The sequence below is a fragment of the Mus musculus genome, chromosome 10 (assembly GCF_000001635.26).
Source record: "Mus musculus strain C57BL/6J chromosome 10, GRCm38.p6 C57BL/6J".
NCBI lineage: Eukaryota > Metazoa > Chordata > Mammalia > Rodentia > Muridae > Mus > Mus musculus.
In genome coordinates this window covers 18,078,599-18,101,031 of record NC_000076.6, presented here as the reverse complement: position 1 = coordinate 18,101,031, position 22,433 = coordinate 18,078,599, and the positions used below count along the sequence as shown (strand labels likewise).

The following is a 22,433-nucleotide window of genomic DNA, read 5'->3' as shown; positions in this document are numbered from 1 at the left end:
CTCTCCTGACACAGCGGATACCTCAACATCTGACATATATGCTCTCCTGACACAGCGGATACCCAACATCTGACATAAATGCTCTCCTGACACAGCGGATACCTCAACATCTGACATATATGCTCTCCTGACACAGCGGATACCCAACATCTGACATATATGCTCTCCTGACACAGCGGATACCCAACATCTGACATATATGCTCTCCTGACACAGCGGATACCCAACATCTGACATATATGCTCTCCTGACAACATCTGAAAGATCTGTCTAATTCAATGACTTGGGATGTTACAAGTAACTATCATATTGTGATACAAAAAACACACACACATAAAAGGTTTACTCAAATACAAGACAAATAAAATGTTTGTAATGTTAAGATGCACACACACACACAAACACACGCTTTCAGTTTCCAGACTGCAACTGACCTTTTAGCAGTCACATCTGGGTTTTAATGTGATAGCAAAGAATATCTACAACACCCAAACATACTACACAGTAGTCTTTCTGTTTACTATTGAGACTAGATCTTTGTGTACTTCATGAGTTGTCAAACTTTATTTGTTCAAAAATGACAGACAGTAGGTATCTGAAACTCTGTAGGCCCTATTGTAGCTACTCCCACTGCAGTACAGAGGCCGACTCAGGCAAGAAAATGAGACTGGCTATTTGACCCAATTCAGTTTTATTGATGACCACTAAATCTGAACTTCATGTGTAATAAAATACCCATCTTCTGATTTTTTCATGGTAAGTATACTCTGGGGACTGAGGCCGTGAGCAGCTTTTAAGAGTCTTGGCTAGCTCTGGCCTCATCTCCTAGCACCGCATAAACCAACTGGGCATGGGGCTGAATGTCTACATTCTCAGTAGTCAGGAAGGACGCAGGGCCATTGTAAGCTAAAAATTAATCTTTGACTACACAGCAAATTTGAGGCCTGGGATATATGAGACTCTGCCTTTAAAAATAAAACCAAGCCAAACAAAGATACAAACTCCCCTCAGAAGTGGAATACTTGCCTAGGCCTAGGATGTAAAAAAGAATCAGGCTCGATCCCCAGTGTCATTAAAAATCAAACAAAGGAATACCATTCTTGGTTATGTATTCAGTCAAGCAGCAAACTGAATTTGGTTTGTGGGGTTTGGCTTTCTATGACTCTAATTTACCTTAAATAATGAATAAACCCATCAAATTTATTACTGACCAGTGTGACAAGCTAGCTGGTGTCTACTGTCAGTAGTTACAGCAGAGACTGTGAAAGGTAAAATAATGCCACCTTTCTCATAAATGTCATGTTGTTGAGAATCTCTTCCTAAGAACACTTATACCACATGGAAAGAGTTTATGGTTGCACACACAGATATATGTGTGTGTGTGTGTGTGTGTGTGTGTGTGTGTGTATATATATATATATATATATATATGTGTGTGTGTATGTATGTATACGTATACATATATATAATTTTAAAACATAGGTTCTAGGGAAAGAACAAAGGAAAAATTATTACTAAATAAGTATTATTTAATTCACATATATAAAGGCTCTTTGAGTCCATACATTTTGAGACTATATGAAGGCTTTAAGATTAGTGAATTGAGAAGTTGCTGTCCTAGGAACTTAAACCCCGTGCTGGGATAAATCGGCCCCTGGGTTTCCCTACTTCATTCACACAACAATAAATGGCAGTTACAAAAGACCAGGAACCAACAAGTGCCTGACAGCCCTGGAAATGAGCAGCATCTCCTTCAACTCTGATCCCTCCCTGTTAATACTAAGTGTCAGCATCCTACCCACCCACCAAGGTCAAAGGTCAGCCTTCCAGTCCCCTCCAGAGGCAGGGCTGTAATTTTACTCTTCCTTCACACAGTGTTCCAAGGGAACACTGTCAACCTGCCTCCCTCTTGAAGGTTCTGCTCTGCCCTTGACAGAATCAGAGTTGTTCAAAATAACTGGTGGTATTTTAATAGTAAAATTTCAAAACAGATATAAATGTCTAGGCATGTTCACTGCAATGCTGTTTTAAAGGCAAACTGAAAAGAAATACAAAAATTCATCAACAGAGAACTGGTTAAGGTATATCTCTGTATGTCATGAAGTGCCAAGGTCTATATTATAAGAGAAAACACAGGGATGTATAGCATGACTAGATTTGTGCACAAACTGATCTGGTCTGTATGTAGGCCATTGTGTTAAACATTCTGGGTGAATACAAAAGAAATATTAACATGTTTAATTTGAGCAACATAGTCTCAAATATGAATGTACATAGATTTTTAGTGGTCTCATCATGAAAAGAGCAATGTCTTCTCTTCCTTACTTTAAAGTATATTCACATTGGAAGTCCTAGGAAGAGTCCAGTGGCTTTACGCTGTACCCGAGAACAACAGACAGAAACACACACCTAGCTTTACTGCATGCAGCAAGAGTAGTGGAGAAGGGAAGAGAGGGGTCATCCCTGCCTCTCTTTTGGCATTTTAAGCAAACACGGTGTCGTGGAGTCAGTAGACAGCGAAATCCATTTGCTCTAAAACATACTCATTTCAAAAATATGAACATTGACTTATAGATTCAATTAGTGACTTGCAAGGTACTGACATATAACCAACAAGAAACTTCTAGTCTACTCTGAGAGACACAGATGTAGCAAATAATCCCAAAAATGTATGTAAACTTGTAACTGTGTAATCAAAATAAGTCTCTGTACTAACGACCACTATTAAGGTGGCTTTCCTGTGGAAACACAGGGATGGGTCACTATAAATACGTCAACCAATACAGCGAACCATAACGACAAAAACAATCACAGGGTCCTCTCAAGAGATACAGAAAAGGCCTTTGACAAGAATCTAACATATTTTCATAATAGAAGTTCTGTAGAAAGTAGGACTAGAGGAAACACACCTCAACATAATTAAGGCTATGTATGAGAAATCCACAGCCAACATTATCCTAACTGGAGAACAACGTGAAGCAACCCCATTAAATAAGAGGATCACTGACTGTTACCTCTCCTTTTCAATATAGTTCTGGAAGTACTGAAACAGTAAGGCAAGAGAAAGAAATTAAAGGGATACAAACAGGACAATAACTCCTCAGATTATCTGCAGATGATATCCATAAAAGATCCTAAAAATTCCACCAGAAAACCTTGTAGAAAAAGCAACAGCTTTAGCAAAGGAGCAGGAGACAAAGTTAATGCGCTAAGATTAGTCGTCTTTCTACACATCAGCAAGCAACTCCGAGACAGAGACCAGGCCCCCTCACCCACTTACAACAGCATCCCAGACAACACAACATCTTGGAGTAAAGCTAACCAATGAGCGGAAGGCCCTCTGTCTTCCTTTCTGAAGAAAGAGACTGAGAAAGACACTAGAAAAGGGACTGCATTCATGGGCTGGTAGAACTGATATCTCGAAGACGACCATCCTACCAAAGGCAATTTACAGATTCAATGTAACCCCGATCAGAATACTCACAGCACTCTTCATATAAAAAGAAAAAACCCACATCCTAAAATTCTAATGGAATTAGCAATGACTGGGTTAGAATTCGCCCAGTGAAACGGTACTCTGGAGGAAATGACCGTGTAACTGCTTCAGGGTAACTTCCCGCTGTCTAGGTCGTGATGAGAAAGACAGACTGTGTGCATTCTTAGGAGACCAAATGCAATCTTACAGATAAATGGCTACTTAAGAGCTAAATTCTGCCATAATTTCCCCTTAAAGTATAACCTTTCATTACCACATCTGAAGGAAAGCTTAGGCAAGAGTACGGACAAGAGGACGATGACAACTTTACAATTAGGCTCACTGGGAGTGTAACAGCCCATTACCTTTTAGTCACTTCGAGTTTAAGAAAACCATCTGTATACTCAACAGCTATTGTCTCTTTCCTTTTACAGAAAGCTACCAGTAACTATAGACCATATAATCACACAAATAGTATTATCTAAAATCAAATTCAAAATGTCCAGATTTGTTTAGTCATCAAAAAAAAATTATAAAAATGTAATAATGAACCCTCATCATACTAAGACATACTGAATAGAAAACATTTATGACTGACACCATAACCTACTTTAGACAATAGACCATGCATTTAGAAACAGTGAAATAGTAAATAACATTGAGAAAAAGTCTCTCCAAGTCTGCTGCAGGCCCCATGGGAAAGAGGAAAGCGTTCCTGTTCCCCCTTCTCATCTTAACTCGAGACGAGGTCTAATGCTAGAGCCCAGGCTGGGCACTTTCAGAAATCGCCCTGCCTCAGCCTTCGAATACTTAATAATCCAAATTCAGTGTCTATCCAACTTAGCCCAACAACAAATCTGTGCACTTTTATCTCTCTCTCTCTCTCTCTCTCTCTCTCTCTCTCTCTCTCTCTCTCTCTCTCTCTCTCCCTCTCTCCCTCTCTCCCTCCCCCCCCTCTCTCTTTGAAACAGTTTTAGTATGAAGCCTGTCCAGTCTAGAATTTGCTCTGTAGACCAGTCTGGCCTCAAACTCAGAGCTCTGTTTGCCTTTGCCACCCAAGTGGTAGGATTAAAGGTATGTATCTCTGTGCTTGGTCAAATCTGTGCTCTTACTAAAATGCTTTAAGCTACTATTTTACCACCTATGTTGACTTCCTTGAGAGAATGAAGTCTCACGTTCACTGAAGCACACAATCAGCTCTCAGTGGCTATAAATCTCACCTGCCGAATCTTCCAAGTCTATCAGCTTGGGCATCAGGCTTTCAGGGAGTTTCTCTGGTAGGTCATAGCCATTTTTTCTAGCAACTACCAGATGAAAAGCAGCACAAAACTCATCCAGTGTCAATGCGCCATCTTTATCAAAGTCTGAGAGTTCCCTGGAAGACAAACTCATTATCACCACATTTTGCTTTAGAGCCCTTGATTTATCAAAAAAGAAGACAAAATATTTCTCTCACAAGAAAATTTAAAAAAACAACATTAATTTTAAAAATTGCACATGTGCAAAGAGGTGTAACAAAGCAAATATGTCAAAATGGTAACAAAGAACCTGTGTGACAGGCATCTGAGAGCCACGAGCCTTTCCACGCTGTACATGTTGACAGGAAAACTAGCCTCCAAAATTAAAGTCATCAAAATATTACCTTTAATTTTGATGCATTTTATTAATAGAGCTTATTTAGTTGAAATATGTAAAATAAACTTATGGGACTTATTGAAAATTCTGATTTTATTGTCAAAGTTGACCAGTTTTTTTATACTTTAAGAAAACAGCCTGGCTATATTTTAATAAGAAAGCACAGCCCTGCCCCCCCTGTCCTTGTCACCTACACTGAAGCCATGTGTGCCTTTTCATCTACACTGAAGCCATGTGTGCCTTTTCATCTACACCGAAGCCATGTGTGTGGGTTTTATTTTTGGGCTACATAGCCCAGGCTGCTCTTTTTTTTCGAGACAGGGTTTGTCTGTGTAGCCCGGGCTGTCCTGTCCTGGAAGTCACTCTGTAGGCCAGGTTGGCCTCGAACTCAGAAATTTGCCTGCCTCTACCTCCCAAGTGCTGGGATTAAAGGCTTGCGCCACCACACCTGCCCCCCCCCCTTTTTTTTTTAATAAGATCAAAAAAAAACTAACTGCTTTTTATTAGCTCTGACACATTTAAACAACTCCAAGAATTGCAGCACAGAATATGTTATAACCAGGCTGGTCTTAAACTCACAATCCTCCCATCTCTGCCTCCTGAAAAGTAACTTAGGGTTATAATTTGTGTTCTAAGGATGAATTCCAATTATGTGGCAGCCATCTGGAGAGTCTTACTCTACATATAACACGAGAGCTAAGCACTGTTTTACTTTTCTAGCTAGATATAAACTTGCTGAGAACTAGGAGAAACTGACACAGGCAAAGTGACCACCTTTTTCATGCAGTACATAGCAACAGGAGGAAGCCAACAAACACAGCTTTAGTTTTAGCTCCCAAGACTTTCTCTAACTAGTCTCAGTTATTTCTTTCCTAGAAAGAGAGGCTCACTGTCCTCAGCCATACTGGGTTCTCCACCAGCGCTACAGAGGTCAAGTCCAGTTCTAGTTTTAAGGTGCCAGAAATCCTTTTGAAACAACCCACATGAACCAACTAGTGATGTACCATACTTACCAGATATGAGAAAGTTCAAGAATAGGAAGTTTTGATTTTGTAAAAAACTCTTTAGCTGCAGATCCTGAAATATGAAGACAGTTTTGTTTAATGTTGTTCTGAACACACAGATCCAAGAATAGGAGGTAATATTGTCTTAGGCTGGGAGATGTAACATTATATATAATGTTAAAAAAAAAGTTACGTTCTATTTCCCACTGACTATAAAGTCCTTTTAGACAAATAATGTGAGCAATAACTAAAATCTAGGATCAACAGAACATGTCTGCTTGTCAATACTGCAATGGAGCCTCTGTCCTAGCCCATCTAGAAGAGCTTCTGTTTTCAACGACTCACCTGGGATAAATCCGTTTAGGTCAGGCTGAATGGTCTTAAACTGATTTACATAATACTGTCTCTGCTCATCTGTTATCTTCCAGGGATCCTCATAACTACTGGATTGCCTACGGATCTCATTGGCAGTTGCAGCTGAGGCTACAGTCCGTACTGTCGTCTGGTCCTGCAATGAAACAGCTCTCCTCAGTGCAGGGTCTAGCTATCGCTCACACGGACCAAGGGTGCTAAGGTACTTCTCCTTCAAAGTAAACTTCACTTTCTTCAAGGTAATAAGTTGTCAGCAAACTACATACTGTTATGGTCAGGTTATTGAATATGTTTTTGCATGGTGAGTATATAAACAAACATATGTATAATGATAGCAATTATGTAAGCAACAGAAAGTTATGAAAAATGTGCTAAGAAAGCCAAGCAAACATATTCCCAGATGTAGAAATCTTTTAAAATGTCACTAGGGAATTAGAAACAGAAATAAAAACAGCTAAAACATAGTAGAACATTCCGCGGGTAACAGACGTTTAGAAACCCCACAGAGCAGAGTTCTGATTTATTTTTTAGTAAGAGTGAACTTGCATTTGTAAAATCTGCAACAGCAAAATATAAAAACAATGATTGCAGTGATACTTAGAATGAAGCAAACAAAAATGCAATTCCAATAAAATGTCACACCTGGACAGAAGCAGGATGCATGGTTAAAAGAGCACTGGTTGGTGGAGTATCTGCAAAACTGACCCAGTTGTCTTGAGGTGGAGGCGGGGACTGTCCAGACCACACCGCATCACCAGCAGAGGAGCCTGAAAGCAGAATGGAGGAGCATACTGACTCACATTTGAAGAGACAAGAAGTTACCATGTGTGCAATGTTGCGATTGCAGTGCACTGACATGTACACAGAGTCAGTTTCCTTCTGATCTCTGATTTTAAAGAAAGAAACGCCTTTCTGGTCAACTGAAAATATTTCATTTTAAGCTTTTTAGTCATGTTGTGCTTTCCTTGTCACTATCCAGTATTGTAGAAAATAATGATAACATTGGGGTATCTGGCATCCGTAAACTTTTGCCTAAGCATCCCAGATACAACTGCTACTTCCTAAATCTGTGTGTCTACCTATAAACCTTATCATTGAATCTACGTCCATTAACTCAATTTATAACAAGCAGTGACTTGGGAATAATTCTTAGGGAAATATTATGAGTTTCCTTTAATTTACAAAGTTAAAAACATGGTATTTCTAAAGAATCTCCAAATACCTGCTTGTGCATCACCAAAAGGAGACCAGAATGGCCCCGGTCCTGTAAGAGGTCTCTCACTATTCCCCCCACTGGGATGGCGGCTGTGCTTCCTCCATGTGTGGGGAGAAGTTGGTGGGGACTGCTGGGGTGAAACTACTGGAGACACAGGTTCCTAGGGGAAAAATGGTCTTTAAAGATTTCATTTTCAGGTGACATTTTAGTTATCAAATATCAACAAGTGTTTGTAAGTAAACCTGTCTCAGGACATGTCTCTGATGACAGTCACATGCGTGTGACTACCTGCTGCTCTGCAGACGGACGAGGCTGAACCGCGTCATGGCTTCCAGGCCCCTTCTTGACTTGGCCTCTGCCGGGAGGAGGGGGGATCACACCCGAGTAAGAGCCCTGGTTTTCAGAATCTGAAGAATAGGAGGCTGCAAGGCGAGATTCCTGTTCATTCTTTGAAGCAACAAATCGTGGGAGAGGGAGATCCTTTACTGTTAACCACAAAAATAGTTATATGGTCAGTATTTCTTACCTGAAATAGTTGGACACAAAATTGTTTCAAACTTCAGAGTTTATAAAAAATCTGGAATATTGGTATGGACTTTACAAGCTGACATCCCTAATAAAACAACAATAACAAAGAACAAAAAAAAAAAAAAAACAAATCTGAGAAGATCTAAACCTTTTGAACATAATGCTGGAACTCAAGATATTTGAATTTTCCAATGGGCAGCGGGGGCGCACGCCTTTAATCCCAGCACTCGGGAGGCAGAGGCAGGCGGATTTCTGAGTTCCAGGCTAGCCTGGTCTACAGAGTGAGTTCCAGGACAGCCAGGGCTACACAGAGAAAACCTGTCTCCAATAACTAACAAACAAAAAAGATATTTGAATTTTTAATCTGTATTAATTTAAAATTGAAAAGGCGCCCATATGAAAAGGTGAAATAAGAGGTGAATTAGATATTAGAAATGCCTATCACTACTAAATTTAGATCATTTTATTTTTTGGAACATTGTGGAAAGCAGCTTACCTTGAAGACATGATAAAACAAGGCTGTTTTTTGAGGGGTGGCACACGGGAGCTATGTACAATGTCTCTGTGTGAGCAGCGTGTGCACGAGTGGAGAACGGCATCAAGTCCTGCTAAGTTCCTACTTACAAAGAACCTAGAGTTGGAGATGGCTAGAGCAGAAGAGTCTGAACGCAGGCTGCTTGTACTAGGTGTTTTTAGTAAGATTCATAGACCTGACTGAAGGATAGCTGAGGCTCCTAACTTTGAGACTAGCATAATGCAGATTAAAATTCCTTGGGTGCCCACCACCATGCCCAGCTGAGCACACAGCATTCTACTACCCATTTCAGTCTGGCTCATCACTCTCTTGCTGCCAATAAATTTTGAATAAAGGATAAAAAACCGATGCTGTGTCTAAAGGCTAACCATACTCCTCTAGAACAATACAACTACAGAATCATTTTCAGAGCAAAGTATACTTTTGGCCAACATAATTACCTTCACCCCAGCTCGTTTCATTTCACTTTCATTTCAGTTCACTAAGTAGTCTTGGCTAGCCTGGAACTTGCCAGACCAGGCTTGTCTTAAACTCACAGAACTCTGTCTGCCTCCGCCTGCATGTTAGGAGTAAAGACATCCGTTTCTCAGGCATGGCTCTCTGCTTCTCTACAGTCTCATCGGAAGGACTAGGACTGTTAAGCATAACTAGTGTGTATGTGAAGAACCCAAAGTTCTCTGAAAAGAATTTATGCTTTCAATACAAGAACATAGCAGAATAAGCCTGAGGACCATGGTGAAAACTTCCAGGTGACAGGAAGCTAAGCTAATATTTTAAACTATATCCATTTGTCAGGCCTGTTAGTAAACACCTTTAACATCAGCATACAGGAGTTCCAGGGCCCGAGTTTGAGGCCAGCCTACCCTACACAGCAAGACTGACTAAAGTATCTGAATAGTCATACTTTCTCTTTTCCCCTTCTCCATGGAAAGTATAAAACTACACTTAGGCATCTCTCTTTTTACAATGTTTGTTTTCCTTGACATCAGCAAGTCTCTAATAACAGAAAAAGGTGAATTATTTAAGGCAAACATTGTAAGGTGGGCAATGAAGTTTTAGTCTGCTAATACTGCATTAATATCTCTCTTAATCAGAAACTGACTGGTTTTGTTCTGTTTTTAAGACACTCACATATTCATTCTCCCGGCCCCTACCATTTGTGTCTATACATACACACTTACACATAGACATACACACTTATTCTCTCCCCCACCCATGTGTGTCTACACATACTTGAACACAACAGTGCACATGGAAAGGTCAAAGGGCACTTCAGGAGTCTGTTCCTTCCTTCTACCACATAGGTCCAAGGGTTTCAAACAGGTTGTGGAGGTTTTGTCTTTTACTCTCTATTGTAATGCTAAGTGCAGGCCCCCAAGACCAGGAGTCTGCACATAGCCCCTATGACCCTGCCCCCAAGTTAATTCTGATTGGTGAATAAAGATGCTAACAGCCAATAGCTGGGCAGAAGGATCAAAGGAGAGGTTTAGGTTTCATGGGTTTGGGGAGAGAGGAGGATCATGAGGAAGAAGGTGCAGTAGAGGAGGAAGAAGCTGCCATGGGTTAAGGGTCAAGAGAGTGAGGTCCTGAGGGCTGCCCAATTGGAATTAAGAGCAGCCCCGATACAAAACAGTGAATAGTAACAAGGAAAGATTCTAACAGCATGGAGGACAGCAGGCAGCTGCCCAGCTATTGTGCTGTTTAGGACTTACTGTAAATACAAAGGCTGTGTGTCTTTCATCTGGGAACTCAATAACAAAAGGTGGGCTAGAAACCCCAACCTAGGTTTTAAATATTTCTACTACCAGTTATCAACACTTTTACTGGCTAATAAGCCTTCTTGCCAACTCTCTAACCAGAGTTTTGTTAATGTTTTCTGAATTAAAGTGGAGTTTTCTTAAACAAAACATTTATATTTCTTAAACAGCAGATATAAAATAAGAAAAGAGGCTGCGTGGCTCAGTCCTATAATGCCACCCGCTTGGGATGCTGAGACAGAAGAGCAGCAAACTAAAGGCCAGCCTAGGCTACAGAATGAGTTCAAGGTCAGCCTGGGCAACTTGGTGAGACACTGTCTCAAAACAAACGAAGAGTGGGGTTACAGAAAACACTTGACTTGCATGGGTAAGGCCCTATATTCACACACACACACAAAGTATAAAATAATAAAGAAGCTATATATGGAGGATATTATTTAGTGAACAGTTGTTTTACTACTGCCATCAAATACGGATCACTGAGGAGGCTAGAAAATGGAAGAGGCTGGAATACAGTTTGGACACTTGCTGCTTTTTCAGAGGACCCTAGATTGATTCACAGCACCTACATGGTGGCTCACAATTGACCTTGACTCTAGTTCCAGAAGCTCCAATGCCCTCTTCAGATTGCCATAGGCACCAGGCACAGTCATAGTGCATGGACATACATGGAGTCCAAACATTCATACAATAAAATACATAAAACTAAAACTAAAATTTAAAAAGCATGACATACATTGGTAGGTTAAGCATATTCTTCAGCATAACAGATATATAGATATGTTTTTCTAATATTTTCACATATTAATAATGTCATGACACTTCAAAGTCACAAAGGCCACTATAATATCAGAAAAACTAATAAGCACCATGAATTTGGCTTCATCTGTAATTAGAAAAATATTATCATTTTAGTTAGTTATGTATTACATATTTACCAGTGTTTATACTTTCCACTCTTAATGGAAAACCAGACTGGGCAACAGCTACAAGCTTCAAAGCAATGTAGAACTGACTTCTTCCAAAATAACCAAGTCTTGTTGCACCACAAAGCTCCATGATCTACAAAAGAATACAGCATTTACATTAAGACTTATGGCAAAAATTCTTTGTCCAACAGTAAGTAACTATCCTATTTGTTTCTATATTTCTCTACTATCTCAAGTAATAACCAATTCCCTCAAGTTTCATGTTCATATTTAAAAACAATAAGCACCAATCTTACAACAATGAAGTCAAAAGATGTACATAATTTTATTACAATGATAGTTTTTCCAGAGCTGGGTGTAGGTGGTACAAACCTCTAATCCCAGCACCTGGAAGGCAAGGCAAGAAAGTCAATATTAACATCAAACTACTTTTCCTTAAAACATGGAAGTGCTCAAGGATCCACATTAACCACTGTAGTCATTCAACTACTATCTCTACACTGGTATAGAGAATTTCAAATTATGAGATGAAATTATGTCTCAAGAAGATGAGGTAGGGACCTCCCCATCAACACCCCTCCTACCACCATGGAGATCCACTCCACTTCCCAGCTTTCCCACGGAGGACACCCAGCCCAGCAAGCTCAGCAGCTGTCAGGTCAGCCCTGTCCTTTCTGAGCTCCATCTTTCAGTCCACAAGTCTACCTGCAATGGCAGATCTGTACCTTACTCCCCAGTTGACAACTCTGCCTGCCTCTTGGGAGACCTGCTCCTCACCAGGGACAACCAAGTGAGATACCCACACTACTACAATTCCCAACCTGCCTCCCCCACCCCACCCCCTGCAAGGCCAGTAGCCCTGAGGTCTGTGCCATCCTTTCTGTTTTCTGTGCTCCATCTTCTGGTCCAAACCTCTACCTACAATCATGGATCTGCACTCCACTCCCGAGCCACAGCTCTGCCTGCCTCCCAGGAGGCCTGCTACTGCTAGGGACTACCAGGCCAGCCAAAACCAGAGACAACCACATGGCTCAAGGAAAGTATAAGAACGCAATCAACAAAAGCCAGTACAATATAGGTACCATCAGAACCCAGCTTTCCTATAACAGCAAACCCTGGATATCCTAACACACCTGAAGAGCTAGACTATGACCTTAAGTCTCATCTTATGAAGATAGAGGCCTTATAAAGAGAAAATAAATCCGTTAAAGAAATACAGGAAAATACAATCAAACAGGTAAAGGAAACGAATAAAACTATCCAAGACCTGAAAATGGAAACTGAAGCAATAAAACACATGTTAAGGCAACCCTGAGATGGAAAACCTATGAAAGAGAACAGGAAGTACAGGCTCAAGCATCCCCAACAGAATACTAGAGACAGAAGAGGGAATCTCAAGCAATAGAAGAAATTGATACATTGGTCAAAGAAAAGAAAACATCAAATCTAAACAATCTCTAACACAAAATATCCATGAGATTCTGGACACTATGAAAAGACTAAACCTAAGAATAATAGAAATAGAAGAGGAAGATTTTCAGTTCAAAGGTTCACAAAATATCTTTAACAAAATTATAGAAGAAAATGTCCCTAACCTAAAGAAAGAGATGGCTATAAACATGTAAGCAGCTTATAGCACACCAAATTGACTGAACCAGGAGAGAAAATTCTCCTGCCACATAATAATCAAATCACTAAATATACAGAACAAAGAAAGAATATTAAAAGCTGCAAGGGGGGCTGGTGAGATGGCTCAGTGGGTAAGAGCACCCGACTGCTCTTCCGAAGGTCCAGAGTTCAAATCCCAGCAACCACATGGTGGCTCGCAACCATCTGTAACGAGATATGATGCCCTCTTCTGAAGACAGCTACAGTGTACTTACATGTAATAAATAAATAAATCTTTAAAAAAAAAAGCTGCAAGGGAAAAAAAAGCAAGTACCATATAAAGGGGGAACTGTCAGAACTACACCTGCATTCTCAGTACAGACTCTCAAGGCCACATGGGCCTAGACAGATGTCACACAGACCCTAAGAGACCACAGATGTCAGCCCAGATTACTATACCCAGAAAAACTCTCAATCACCATAGATGGAGAAACCAAGATATTCCACAACAAAACCAAATTTAAGCAATATCTTTCCACTAATCCCATCCTACAGAGATGCTAGAGGGAAAACTCCAACAAGGAGGGTAACTACACCCAACAAAACACAAGAAATTAATCTCACAAAAAAGAAAACAAGAGAAATACAGAGAGAGAGAGAGAGAGAGAGAGAACGAACCACCACCATCAAAATAATAGGAACTAACAATCACTGGACATTAATATCTCTCAACATCAATGGACTTAATTTCCTAATAAAGAGACACAGGCTAAGAGACTGGATACATAAATAGGATCCATCATTCTGCTGCATACACGAATCACACCTCAGCAACAAAGATAGACACTACCTCATAGTAAAGGGCAGGAAAAAGGTTTTCCAGCAAATGGACCCAAGAATCAAGCTGGAATAGCCATTCTAATGTCTAATAAAATATACTTTCAAGCAAAAGTAGTCAAAAAAAATGGGAGGAATATTTCATACTCATCAAAGGAATAAATTCACCAAGATGATGTCTCAATTCTGAACAGCTATGCCTCAAACACGAGAGCACCCACATCTGTAACGTTTAGATCACTTATCAAACATCACATAATAATAGTGGAGGACTTCAACACCCTACTCTCACCAGTGGATGGGTCATCAAAACAGACACTAAACAGAGGCACAGTGAAACTAACAGAAGTTATGAGCCAAATGGACCTCACAGATATCTAAGGAACCTTTCACCCAAACATTTTTCAGCACCTCCCTGAACCTTCTCCAAAACTGATCACATAACTAGTCACAAAGAAGATTGACACAACATCTTGTATCTCATGAGATCATGGGTAAAACCTGGACTTCAACAACAGAAAGCCCACTTACTCATGGAAACTTAACAACTCTCTACTCAGTGACCACTTGCGCCAGGAAAGAAGTAAAGAAAGAAGTTAAAGACTTTCTAGAATTCAATGAAAATGAAGGCACAACATCCCCAAATTTATGGGACACAATGAAAGTAGTGCTAAAAGGAAAGTTCACAGCACTAAATGCCTCCATAAAGAAAGTAAAAAGTTTATATACCAGCAATTTAAAAGCACACCTAAATGCTCTGGAACAAAAAGAAGCAAACATACCCAAGAGGAGAAGACAGCAGGAAATAGTCAATCTTAGGGCTGAAATCAAACAAACAGAAACAAAGAGAACAATACAAAGAATCAACTAAACCAAGAGCTGGTTCTTTGAAAAAAATAAAAAAGATGGACAAACCCTTCCCCAAACTAACTAAAGGCATGGAGGCAGTATCCAAATTAACAAAACCAGAAATGAAAAGGTAGACATAACAACAGAAACTGAGGAAATTAAAAAGAAAATCATTAGGTATTACTTCAAAAGCCTGTATTTCACAAAATTGGAAAATATAAATGAAATGGGTGATTGTCAAGACAGATACCACATACTAAAGTTTAAATCAAGATCAGGTAAACTATCTAAACAGTCCTACAATCCTTAAGGAAATATAAGTAGTCAGCCATTAAAAGTCTCCCAACCAAATAAAAGCCTAGGGCCAGATGGTTTTAAGGCAGAATTTTACAAGACTTTCAAAGAAGAGCTAGTACCAATACTCTTCAAACTATTTCACTGTTGTGTCCGGCCAGCAGACCACAACCTGGGTTCTAGCCTGGAAAGGCATTTTGGAAACCTGGAAGAGAAGAGGGGCTAGGTGGCGAGAGAAAGGAATGTAGCCAAGACAGTTATTTTGATCAAGGCTCAAATTTTACTGTTGCGACACTCAGTTATGAAGGAAGGGGGAGGGGACCCAATTCCCGCCGAATAATCTCTGGTCCAGTAGAAAGGTGCACGTGTGTGGCTCCGAAGGTTCCAGCAGTGGGCGTGGCAGAACGAATGAGCAGGAAGCTCCACCCCTGAGCAAGCAGGTTTCAGGCTGGGGGAGGGGAGACTACATTTCCTCCCTTTTATTAACAAAACTTAAAAAAAGAAAAAGCTGGCCTGAGGGGGGAAAAATTATCTATGCTCAATAGTTCTGCCTGGAATCTAGGGCTAAAGAAAAAACTTGCTTTCGTGGGATTCCTTAACTTTTCTTATGGTAAACTGTATCTGGCTAGGACTGTCCTTTCTTATCTTAGTAAACAACTAACTGAAAAGCCTGGAGCTGTAGGCTCTGACTTTATAATGCTAATTAGTACTTGGTAGGTAACTTTCTAGTTGAATTTTAAGTAGGGCGTTGGAACTCTGGCTAAGTTTGACTGAACAAATGTGAAATACACTATAATAAGAATAACACTAAGTTGATATTCCTCCGCATTTTTGGATGATAGGTGGGAAACAGGGAGAAGGGGTTCGACCGGCTCCTTAGTACAAGGCCAATTGGCTTTTTTATTTTGGGGTGGGAGGCAGTGAAGACAGTACGGTCTCCAATCTCTCTCCCCCCTATTAATTAAGTTAAATAAGGCAACGCTTAACTGAGGTGATCAAATGATTTTTTTCATCCGTAGATGAGTGGGCCTTTAACCTTGGCTTGGGTGGACATTGACCCGATTCCTTCCGTGGGTACTGTTAAGACCCACACCTGTGGCTCTCGGTATCTTTTGGGGAGGGGAGGCAGAGCCGAAAAATATTTTTGATTTTTAGCCAAAATTTGATACCAACCTCTTTCAAACCGGGTTTATCTCACAGGAAACTCAGAAATGGTCAAGGTGGACCTTCCCCTGCAGTGCTCTCTGCACCAAGCGATGCCCATACTGAATTTGTACGATCACAAACCAGTATGCACGGTTCTGAGTTCAAGAAAGTCAGAATCTTAAGGGAGGGGGATAGCAGAATATAGACAAATGAAACAAGAAAGAAGTAATGGGGAGGGAGGTTTATGCAGGGGGAGGAGAGAGAAGGGCAGAGGAGGAAGAGTAAATAATGCTAGGATATCTGGGAAAGCCCTATGGACATCTTCTATTTAATCAGCTTCATATATTTTTTTCCCCATTTGAGAGAGTTTACAAAGGGGATTATACTCATTCTAGAAGCCATAGGTGGGCTAATAAAAAGCTCAGTATCATGTGTTGTTTACCTCGCTGGACAAGGTGGTAAGATGCATCCCTGAGACCGCTCTCCCCCAAAACCCCCACCAAAAAACAAAAACAAAAACAAACCAATAGAGGCTATTGTTTCTGGTTGTCCCAGAATGTGATGGTAAGCCCTATTGCTGAAGAATCCACATACACTGGTCACAGGACACATAGAGATTAAGCCACACAGGGTGCTGACAGAAGTTTCCTTCTTGGCTAACTCTCATGGTACTGGAAGGTGCTATGCAGGATGGTGGTAGGGTGTGGGGGCGGAAATTCATCAACACTCTTCCTCAGTGTGAATCCTGTGAGTTGCAGTAATGATCAGAGTGGTAAGAGATGACTCTAGGTGCAACAGTGTCATAAATGCTATGTATTATAAGGGTAAGTAACTGCTTTTTGATTGTATTTAATGCCCCTCAACAAGAGAAAGCACATGCCTGCTCCTGGAAATCTGCACTGGAAGCCATGCTTGGCTGCTCACAGGCCCTAAAGGATGTGTCTGTCACTAGTACTCTGCTAACATTCACAGTGTCAGCCGGGCATGGTGGCGCACGCCTTTAATCCCAGCACTCGGGAGGCAGAGGCAGGCAGATTTCTGAGTTCGAGGCCAGCCTGGTCTACATAGTGAGTTCCAGGACAGCCAGGGCTATACAGAGAAACCCTGTCTCGAAAAACCAAAACCAAAACCAAAAAAAAAAAAAAAAAAAAAAAAAAACCATTCACAGTGTCCAACTGCCCTATGAATCCTATCATTCTGCCTGCAGAGTAGTGCAGCTCTCAGACCTCAGGGGTCCTTCTGTGCAATGACACAACTCCCAATGTAGGGAGTAAGTGAGGTGCTCAGACACAAATAGCATCTATGCTCAACAAGGGCTCCATGAACCTCACTCTAACTGAGGCCTACGGGCAGCTGGTGGCTTCTGAATGAGGGAGACACGGGTCTGTTAGGTTGTCATGTGCCGTTCACTGGATGGCCCTGGATGCAGAAGTAAACGGAAGCATAAATTATAATTGATGGCTTATTAATGGGTAGACAAGGTGGTTTTGGATTTGGAATAAGTTAAAGGGAGAGTTGGCAGTGAAAGATCAAAAGACATTGTATAACATTCTCAATAAAAATATTTTTTATTTTTAAAAAGCCAAAATCCATGGATGTTTTTGATTTCTATGTATTAAAATTTACAATTGTTAGTTACAATTATAAGCTACTTCCTAACATCCTTTCCAGATTTCCAACAGTCTTCACTATTATTTCAATAAGTTTTATTATACTTAAGTTATTGACCTCCAAACTGTCGTGTGGATTAATTCATTCAACGACATTTACTTAGCACCAATTATGTTTCAGGCAAACTGCTGAGATTGCAACAGGAGCAGAAAGCATGGCTAACTTAAGAGTGGAGAGGAGGGTGTGGTTGGGAGAGGAGGTGGCGCATCAGTGGAGGAGGCGGGGCACTCGGGAAGGAGCTGTGATACCTATCACACACGCAGTTTCTCAGTTAACTTTCAGAACTGTTCTCCTGCTCATAGAATGTGATCATTTTTAAATAATTTATCATTTCTTCTGTTTTCTAGCTTTAGGTTTGCCATACTGAAAAATATGTCCCACTAAACTAGAATTTGTTTTTGAAATAAAAAGCAAGTCTGTTTTCCTAAAATGTTACCTGTTTATTGAAAAACGATCATTTCTGCAATAACTTGAAACTCCAAGTTGCAAGTATTCTAACCTTATACCACATTCTTCTAATCCTTTTAGCTTGGTGAGACTTAAATATAATAGGGTTAGGCACATCCTCCTGGGCTAGTGTTGCTGTCCTAGAATAATTGGTCAGAATCATGAGACTTTACTTAGGAAGGCAATAGCTTGTTCCAAGCTTGCACATGACCACTGCTGCTACTGGTCTTTCCAGGGTCTGTCCAACAACGTACCACAGCGGTTTATGCTACTGAACCAGCTTCACTCTTTGGAGGGCTTTCTTTTTTTTGGGGGGGGGGAAATACTATTCTTAAAAATATAAATAATAATCTTATGTGTATTTTGGGAAGAAACTTAAGATTTTTTTCTCTTCTACTGTGAATTATCAAATGTCCTAATATGGAACTATACTTTGATTCTTGAATTCTCTTTAATTTGGTTTATTTCCATTACAAATAATATTTATAAAATTTTACTCTTAAAATAATGTAATGTTTGGTTTTTCAACTCGTACATTCTACTAGCTAAAATAAACTAAACTAGCAAGCCTTACTCCTTACTCTTTCTCCACACTCTGTAGTATTTTACTAATTAGGATCAGGTGTTCCATGAAGTTAGCATTCACCTATAACTGCAGACTAAACTCACAAATGCTTCAGCTGCGTGTGTGTGTGTGTGTGTGTGTGTGAGAGAGAGAGAGAGAGAGAGAGAGAGAGAGAGAGAGAGAGAGAGAATGTGTAAATATGTTGGGTTTTTTTTTATTTTAAGCTCTTTATTTATTTAAGCTATTTATTTTACTTGACCATTTCCTACAGAATCACTCATGACTTCCAATTTTGCTATTTAGTAATTCAACATCATTGAAAGAAGTCTCATTCTTACACTTTCTTCTCTAGGGTAATTTTATCCAAATACTAATCACTCAAATTTGTGGGCAGTTTCCTCTTCCTCCAGTGTCTGGTTACTTGACCACAAGAAACACTTGCAATTCCTCTTAGGATAGTCATACTCAGATCCCTTCCTTAGACATCAAACTCTCCTGGGAAATCCAAAAGCAGGCAGTGGTTGTCAATACACCACTGAGAGCTACGCCTTTAAGCTTTTTTTTTTTTTTTTTAACCACTGTAAAATTTACATGATCATGGGGAAATAAATCAAAGCTAAGAAATTCAAAGCTTCTAAAAAAACCCATCGTAACTTTCCATTCTGGTCATATATATACCTTCCATTTTTTTCTCTCTCTATATAAATGCACAAATAAGTAAAATGTTTTTACACATATATGATCACAGTGTGTGTCTCTGTCATACATAACTCAAGGGCCTTTTTACATCAATTCATATATTTCTGCAATGATTAATGTTGACTGTCAGCGAGTCTGTAATCACTGAACAGATCTGCCTCTGGGCCTATAATGAGAGGTTATTCAGATTAGGCTAACTGAAGTGGGAAACCCATGCTAATGTAGGCAGTACCATTCTGTAAGTTGGACTCTGAAACTGAATAAACAGGAGAAAGCCAGCTGAACACTGGCTACCAAGATGTACCGGTAAAGACAAGATTAGAAAGAGAACTAACCTCTGCAAGCTGTTCTCTGACCTTCACACAGGCTGCAGGACATTCATATCCATACACATACATATGACAGTTGATATGAGTGCTAAAAATTCTGGTTGATAATAACATCTTTCTAAGCAGCACAGAATACTGATTGTGTGGAGAGAAGAGATCCAAATCAATGCTGGCTTCAATAAAGGGTAAGACAGCCCAGTCCAGCCATTAAAGGTAACGGTTGCCAAGCCTGACATTCTGTATTGAATCCAAGGAATCCTACACGTTATGCTCTGATCTCCATGTCATGTCTCTATGTATCACACACATTTATACCAAATAAATAAGTGTGAAAGAATAAAGCATCACTGTTATAAATGCTCTGTAAGGTGAGCGGAGACAGAACGGTACTTTTATCACTCACCCACCCAGTACTCCGATTATGTGATGTGATGGTGCATCCGTGTGTGCAAATGTGAATGAACTAAGGAAGATAATGTACTACCTCATTGGTTACTGTAGACAATCAATGAGATTGTACTCAACGGTATTCACACATAAATGTCATCACTGTCATTTGCCACCCTGGTCATAGTGAACTTCATACAGTTGGTACTTCAGAGACTCGTTCTTGAAAACTACATTTTCCCCAACAGCTCATGGGTTTACTCACTAACAAATATGTAGCTTATTATATGTAGTTTACACTTACCGACTAAACTCAGGGCTTTGTGCATGCTAAGCACATACTTTATTACCAAGCTATATCCCCAGCTAGATTTTACTACAATTTTTGATGCGAAGCCTTTTGCAATATACTTCCATTCTTTTCTAACTATTGTGAACCTGTGGCTTAGGCAACATAACTGAGACCATTGTGATATAACAACCATATGTTACAGGCCTTTTAAGAAAAACCAGCATGTTTTTCTCTCACATAATGGAATACCACTGTGCAGAGTTCGTTAGCTTTGTTCTTTGTACAGAACAGGCCTATCTTGGTGCTAAGTCTTTTTTCTTTCTTCCTTATCAGCAGTCTCTAGTTGTAATCTTGTGCCTTGTATGCTATGAAACTTATTTTTTTTTCGAGACAGGGTTTCTCTGTGTAGTCCTGGCTGTCCTGGAACTCACTCTGTAGACCATAAAAATTTCCCAGAATCCTGTCACCCCAGATCTTTAGCGGTTTAAGGTGGGAGGACTGTGATTTCAGTCTACCCAGAATACAGAGCTGCCAACAACATGGATGCTCTCGTTTAGAGCAGCCACTGAGAACCCATGCCTATAGTTGCAAGCAAGGAACAGACAAGTGAAACTGGCAAATGTAGAAAAATAGTTGAGTTGCTGAGTCTAGGTATTTAGAGAACAGCTGCTACTCAAAAATGTTTACTCTATAATGCTGTGTGTGTGTACACGTGTGCGCGCTTAGGTGTGTATCTGGGAATTGGGAGAGATTGTTCAGTGGTTAAAAGTGCACACTACTTTTCCAAAGGACCGGAGTTTTGTTCCCAGAACCCAAGTCTGGTGATACACTACTGCCTGTAACTGTGGCTCCAGGGTATCTGACACCCCTGGGCTCTACAGATACCGTTGCATACACTAATTCAGACAAACATAGAAATAAAAATAATACATAAATGTTTTAGGGTAGAGAGATGGCTTAACAGTTAAAAGCACGTACTGCCTTTGCAGAGGACCTGAGAACCCAAGTTCAATTCTCATTACCCATATTGGGTAGCTTACAACTGTCTGTAATTCCTGCTCCAAGGGCTACAACTTCCCTGTGGGTTTCTGCACTTATGTGCATACACACCATACACACACATACACATGATTAAAATTAAAAATAAATCTTAAAAAAAACTGTATGTTTAGTCTGTTCTGTTTCCATTTTGGAAAAATGGTTAAAAAAAATGTATTTCATAGCCTCTAGCAAATAGGTAAGAATAGGGTGAGAAAAGAAGATGAAGTTTTATGTAAGATAATCATGTATATATAAGATAATCATATATACACATTATTTATTTATTTATTGTCCTAGAGATTTTCAGCTGCCGAATATTCTAGATCCTCAGAAAAAAATAATCAGGCTATTGATGAATCACTGTACATAAACTTACATAAAATCTAGTCATCTGACGCATTAATTAATGAATTATAATATCTTAGTTTTACAATAAAATCTTATCTGGCAAGATGACTCAATACTGAGATGGCTAACCAGAAACCAAGATAGTAATTTCTGAAGTCCACATCACCACATGTACCAGCACACCGTGTGAGTCCTGACAGTAAGCTCTTCACTCTCTCCAGTGTTTTAAGACTGCCTCGGTACCAGAGTTCTGCAGAACTTGCTGCATCCAACATGGTTTCCCTTTAGACTTGCTTTTCCTCCTTGCTCCTGTCATGCAAGTCTCAGCTCAGCATCACAACCGCAGGGGCCACTGTACTGTTAACTTACTATACAAAGAATGAGATTCTAGAGAATAGGTAAGGCCACTTAGATTCCCAGCACCTGAAATTCCCAACAAGGTCAATCGCTTTTAGATGACAGAGTGAAT

At 40.0% G+C, this 22,433-nt stretch overlaps 1 protein-coding gene across 6 annotated transcripts in view; it reads right to left on the bottom strand.

Annotated features, from left to right (window-relative positions):
- The window catches only part of Reps1 (RalBP1 associated Eps domain containing protein), a 69,594-nt gene that overhangs the window by 24,124 nt on the left and 23,037 nt on the right, over positions 1–22,433 (bottom strand). For 3 of the 6 annotated variants that reach the window (XM_017313852.2, NM_009048.2, NM_001111065.1), the window contains exons 2-8: positions 11,461–11,584; positions 7,991–8,187; positions 7,709–7,862; positions 7,129–7,253; positions 6,460–6,622; positions 6,124–6,187; positions 4,696–4,850 (exon numbers count right to left, since the gene is read on the bottom strand). In XM_017313852.2, coding sequence (XP_017169341.1) covers positions 4,696–4,850; positions 6,124–6,187; positions 6,460–6,622; positions 7,129–7,253; positions 7,709–7,862; positions 7,991–8,187; positions 11,461–11,584 — 982 coding nt within the window. The remainder of the gene's footprint in view (positions 1–4,695; positions 4,851–6,123; positions 6,188–6,459; positions 6,623–7,128; positions 7,254–7,708; positions 7,863–7,990; positions 8,188–11,460; positions 11,585–22,433) is intronic. The other 3 variants (XM_006512621.3, XM_030244961.1, XM_017313853.2) reach the window with 1 other exon arrangement.